This window comes from Alosa pseudoharengus, unplaced genomic scaffold (assembly GCF_046254945.1).
Source record: "Alosa pseudoharengus isolate Yale_2024_CS ecotype anadromous, Long Island Sound unplaced genomic scaffold, YU_APseudo_1.1 YU_APseudo_1.1_scf_14, whole genome shotgun sequence".
Classification (NCBI taxonomy): Eukaryota; Metazoa; Chordata; class Actinopteri; order Clupeiformes; family Clupeidae; genus Alosa; species Alosa pseudoharengus.
Window position 1 is genome coordinate 29,663,864 of NW_027468609.1, and position 6,000 is coordinate 29,669,863.

The following is a 6,000-nucleotide window of genomic DNA, read 5'->3' on the forward strand; positions in this document are numbered from 1 at the left end:
CAAAAAGCATTTGTGCAAAGCATTTTACATAAATTAAGACAAATAGCTATTACATCCTTGCATTCTATGAATCATCTAAACTGGGACCTGGACAGTAAAGGCGTATCACCAGCAGCACTCTAATACCCACATGCCAACTGTGATCAACACCTTTCAGTTCTCTGGCCGGCTCAAAATGGACAGCCAAGAGAGGATAGCAAGAGACATAGTGGGTGAGAAGGAAGGAGGACAGGCAGCTCGATGGCGCGCGCGCGCGCGTGTGTGTGTGTGTGTGTGTGTGTGTGTGTGTGTGTGTGTGTGTGTGTGTGTGTGTGTGTGTGTGTGTGTGTTGGAGGTCTGAGGCTGCCGATGTGGCCCATCCATTCCCAGCTGACTGGGAGTGTGTGAAGTGGCAGGCGTTTGTAAACACTGAGGCTGGGAGATAAACAGCGGGCTGGCGGGGGTCGGAGCTGCTCACACGTGACTGCCCACTCCTGGCCACTGCTGGGTCCACTAGGAGATCTAGAGCCTTCTGAAGTCACAGACGGCAGAGACCTGACCACATCCCAAACCAGAGAGGACATGCAACTACGGATGCCTCTCAATGCTGCAGTAAGCTCAGTCAGAGAGAAGGGTTTCCATCTTGGTCAACAAAGGCGTCAGAGAGACTACATCCCGAGTATTATTTAAGCAGAACAAATCGACCAAAACCGATTAACCAATGACGTCATGATATCTATTAAACTGCAAAGTTAAACAAGATGGTGTACGCATGCAGTAAATAAGTAACTGTGGCTTTAAAAAAAACTGTCAGCAGTAAAATGGGGCCTGGGGCCACAAAGACAAAGAGGCCCAAAAATGTGTGTGTGCGTTCTGGGAGTGAACTCAACGGCACACAGGCAAGAGGAAGCCCTCTGGGCCCTCAGCGCTGAGGGGTGGGGACACAGCTCATCTGAATGGAACTCCTGTGTGTATGTGTATGTGTGTGTGTATGTGTGTGTGTGTGTGTGTGTGTGTGTGTGTGTGTGTGTGTGTGTGTGTGTGTGTGTGTGTGTGTGTGTGTGTGTGTGTGTGTGTGTGTGTGTGTGTGTGTATATATGTGTGTGCGTGTGCGCATGTGCATGTACCCACGTACACAAGCGCAAGCACACACACACACAGGCAATGTATGCATGCTTAAAACAAATAGATCTTGTGTGTGTGTGCTTGTTTTAACATACTGAAAGTATATCAAATGTCTATGGTGTTCTGTTTTTACATTGAAAGTGTATATTATATGAAATGTCTATAGACTTCTGTTTGTCTGTGTGTATGTTCGTATGCATGTATCTATGTGTGTATGTATGCATACACTGTATACATATTTATAGGTCTATGAGTATGTGCATGTGATGGTGTTTAAGATTGTTTGTTAGGAATATGATGCTTCACTGCAGTATGTATGTGGCCTGTGTGTGTTAAATTTGTCCTGGTCACAGTGGAGCTTATATCCGCTGGCCTCACCTGCACACATCCTCTATTTATACCCTCGGCTTTGGCCTCCCATCTCCCCTGAGCCAAGCTTAACCGCAGCGCCCAGCAGCCCTTTGACCTAGCTCCCACAATGCAACACGCCTCATCTAACCCCAAGACCCTAGTAGCCCTCTGACACAATTCCCACAATGCAACGCACCACATCTAAACCCATGACCCTAGTAGCCCTATGACGCAATTCCCACAATGCATCAGGCCTCTTCTAAACCCAAGACCCTAGTAGCCCTCTGAAACAATTCCCACAATGCATCAGGCCTCTTCTAAACCCAAGACCCTTGCAGCCCTCTGACGCAGTTTCAACAATGCATAACTGCAGCTGAACAGATCCTTTAGAAGATAAGTATACCATCTCTCAATCCTCTCTGCTAAAGCCAAATGAAACAGCCAATTAACACAGCTCCCATAATGCACCTTTGGCCCAGGTCCTCATCTACACTCCATATATGCATTTCCCAAAGACTTAAGGCCTTACCTTACCTGATAATGCACGGCCCGATATCTCTGTGACCACAAAAAGGCCCATATAAAAGTACACATGCAGAGGAAACACTAAGTCACTTCCAGAGTTCAAGCTGCAGGGCATCACGTGCACTAGGGGTGTAACGGTACACAGAAGTCACGGTTCGGTTCATACCTCGATTCGGACATCACGGTTCGGTACGAGTTCGGTACAGTGGAGGGAAAAGCAAAACAAAAATGCAGAAAGCATTTTTTTTTGTACATGTCTCAGGCTGTACCACCTAGTGTCATACAGTCTCTTCCCTGAGCTATCTGCAACAGCCTGAAGTGTGTAAGATGTAGGCTAAACAGTACAATAAGTACAATAAGTACCCAGACTCCATCTGTAACTTGTAAACAAAATAAGACAATCAGCTCTAAAACTGAAAATAGGCCTACAGCATCTCTTATTTCTGAAAGTGCAAATTACATAGAAAAATTATTTTTAAAAATCCACTTAAGCAAGACCTTCAACATCTGTGTTTAGTTGTATATGGAAGGGTCTACAATTTGCCTCAATATTTTGTGTGTAAAGTAATAATCTAGCCTACTAACTGTGAAAATATCACACTTTTTGCACATTTTGCCTTTTTAAAAAAAACGAAATTGCTCCTTTCATTTCATAAACAGACTACAACTAGAAGTCACGTGACTTTGCCCTTTGACGTTAACTCACCGTAGCATGGTTTGTTTATTAGCCTGGTTAGCGTTGTCACTTTATTTTACTGTCTATGCACTTAACACTACCAGAACCTCATGTGAGAAGTTACAAGTTACCCCAACATAAAGGTAATTACCACGCGATTTACATAGCTTTCTGTCATTACGAAATCATTTAATTTAAGCCATAGGTTTTGGCCCTATTTGTATGTGTATCCAAAGGCTGCTGAAGCGCAGGGGAAGTTTTTTCCCCTCGTTTCAGTGATTGGTAGCCTACATCATCTGGGTGATGGCTTCGAATATGTGTAGCATTTTTTCCACTCACATACCCAACAACTGCTGAACAACGCCGACACACAGTTTCATCTTATCCACCACTCTTTCGTCTGTACTAACGTTACTGTAACTGAAGTTCTTAAACTTGCGATCTTAAAGAGACCAGCGGATCCTCTAACTCTTGTGGGTCTAACCTTAGTGCTGCTAATGACTGACGGACTCGACCGACGACCTGACAAAAAAAACATAGGCGCCAATCAGAGCTTCAGAGCTAAGGCGAGGCTACAGATTAGCGTTAGGTGTCGCTAAAGAACTCCCGTAACTCTCGCTACTTAACAGTAATTGCGCATGACATTAATTAATCCACACACGAGTTGTATGTATTTTTATACCGTGTATTCTCCGTGTAAATTCATGCACCGAACCGTGACGCCCGTACCGTTTCGGTTCAATACGAATACATGAACCGTTACACCCCTAACGTGCACTCCAGGAAAATCCATCTCTTCCCGAGAACAGAAAAACAGCAGCGGGCAGCAGTCTCCGGCGCGGTCAGAGGTGTGCACATCGATTACAAACGGATTTCTGCGCTCCCATTTTAGAGCCCAGGCTTGGTGGACAGAGACGGCGCTCAACACAAGCCAGCTCTGTGTTCACATGGCCGTTCATGGAGACGGCGGACTTTAACGTGACTCACATGTGCTGCGCGTACCCAGAGAAATGGACCATGCCCACTTAACTGGACAGGACACCTTGGTCAACTGACAACATGTGGCTGACAAGGATCATGTCAGACCAGTTGGGCCCATATATTTGACCTACTCCAACTGACTCCAAGAGCATTAGAAACAGCTTTTAGTCTAAGCAAGTGCCAGTAATAAATTTGATATGGCTTATACCCTTCACCTCTATCCGATTAACTTCCCCAGCAAAAAAAGGCCAAAGGGTCGGTTTGCATGTTACTGAGTGATAATCAAATGTCTGTGAGGAAACAACCGGAACTGCTTTAAATGCAATGCAAACAAACGTAACGTTAATCAGTGGAATTGAAGGGGCAGTATGGTGAAAGAAGAGATGGAAGAAATATGCATCTTATGACCCAACCGACAGGGATCGTGGTGAGACCTGCCACGGAGCCCAGAGCGTCACATCAGTGTGTACACGTGAGTGTGTGTATGCATGCACACAAGACCAAGCCACCACTCATGTGACAATCAAGCCTTCCACACACACACACACACACACACACGCACGCACACGCACACGCACGCACACACACGTCTGGTTTCTTGGCTATTTCTACAGACGTCTGGACAGACATCTACACCACACAGCCTAGGGCTGCTGCTGTCTGGGGCGGGCGGGCGTCGGCATGGTGACCTGACTGTGACCTCATCGTGAGCACGGAGCATGGGGGGGGGGGGGCGGGGGGGAGAGGAGAGGAGACTCACGGGGGCTCAGGCTGACAGGACAGCGCAGGTGGTGGCGGAGGAGGAGAAGAGGAGCCACGCCAGGCCTCATGCTCTGTGGAGAGAGAGCGAGAGAGAGAGAGAGAGACATTATGATATTAGCCAACAGTTCTTTGCAGTCTGTCTATTAGGGGTGTCACGATTCTCCAAATCCTCGATTCGATTTAATTTTCGATTTTAAAGTCACGATTCGATTTTCGATCTTTTTTTTAATATTACTATTATTGCATTCCTTATATGTTACTTACTTTTTTTGGCCTTTTCCTTTTCTGTTTCAGGGGGCTTTTATTTTTAAACCGCTTTTTATTTTTAAACCATTCCGACCGCGAGGTTGTAATGTAAACAGAACAAACATTAGGCTAAACAGAGACGTGAACATAGTGAAATAAAACAACACAGATTGATCATTTGATTGTTTCATCACACTCCGACGAGACCCATGGTTAGTGTTCATGGAATATGTATCTATGATACTTATCAATGTGCATTTTAAGCCTTAAAGTAATTTGTAACTAGATCTTTTCACTTGCTAAGTTGAGTAGGCTAAGTTAGTGTTAATTGACGTGAATGAACGACAAAATACTTCCACACTGGTGATTTCAGAGTAGGAAGAGGGGCTTCGATTTTGGTCGGTTGATGTGTATATTTTAACTGGCTGCAGCCTAACATTAGAGGATTGTTGACGCCGCAGTTCAGCACGCGTGTGTGTGCGTGTGTGTGTGTGTGTGTGTGTGTGTATGTGTGTGTTTGTTTGTGCGTGTTTGTGCGTCCTGGCATATGCGCTGGACTTGACATTGGGGGTGTGGCTGCATCATCGATTCTACTTTTGAGTTCGAAGTTTGTTCGATTTCGATATAAAATTGAAATCGTGACACCCCTACTGTCTATCTGTTGTCCCTATTGTTGTAGACCTGGTGATGCAGAGCATATGAGGTTTTGTGGAGAGAGAGTGTGTTTATAATTAGTGTGTTTCAGTGTCCAGTGTGTGAGTGTGTGTGTGTATGTGTGTGCACGTGTGAGTGTGCGCGTGCACCAGTCACAGCTTGGCCCGCTGCACAAGAAGAACTGTCAACACGTGAGATCGCTTTGATGGTTCAGCGTCCACTGGAGGATTTTTAAAAGCCCACATTTACCAGTGACCGTGATATAAAGTGACAGCAGCACACTCTGTGTGTGTGTGTGCACGCAATTTCTTGTGCATGTGTTTGTGTGTGTAAGAGCATGTGCGAGACTGTGGCCTTTTGTTTATGTACATATGTGAGCTGTGTGCTCACTGTGGTAGTTGTTTAGAATGAGAGCAGTTCACAGCTGTCTTTTACAGTAAACCACATAAACACACTCCTCTTCCACATTCACTTTCTCTCTCTCCCTCTCTCATACTCTCTCAACATACACACACACAAAGAAAACTTTCCACAGAAGAATTTGGCTAATCATGCATGCCTTTGGAGCGTGAGCTTACAGAGCTTATAGTTATAGACCCTTTTTCATTGCTTAAACTCACAGCACAAGTTACAGATTCCAGGTCTTAAGTTTACTTACTTTGGACCGAGTATCCAGAGTGTCCATGCTGGGACTCCTGCGA

At 45.3% G+C, this 6,000-nt stretch overlaps 1 protein-coding gene across 1 annotated transcript in view; it reads right to left on the minus strand.

Moving 5' to 3' along the window:
• The window catches only part of aff1 (AF4/FMR2 family, member 1), a 39,569-nt gene that overhangs the window by 8,612 nt on the left and 24,957 nt on the right, over nucleotides 1-6,000 (minus strand). Inside the window, exons 6-7 of the mRNA XM_076284598.1 lie at nucleotides 5,958-5,994; nucleotides 4,398-4,470 (exon numbers count right to left, since the gene is read on the minus strand). Coding sequence (XP_076140713.1) covers nucleotides 4,398-4,470; nucleotides 5,958-5,994 — 110 coding nt within the window. The remainder of the gene's footprint in view (nucleotides 1-4,397; nucleotides 4,471-5,957; nucleotides 5,995-6,000) is intronic.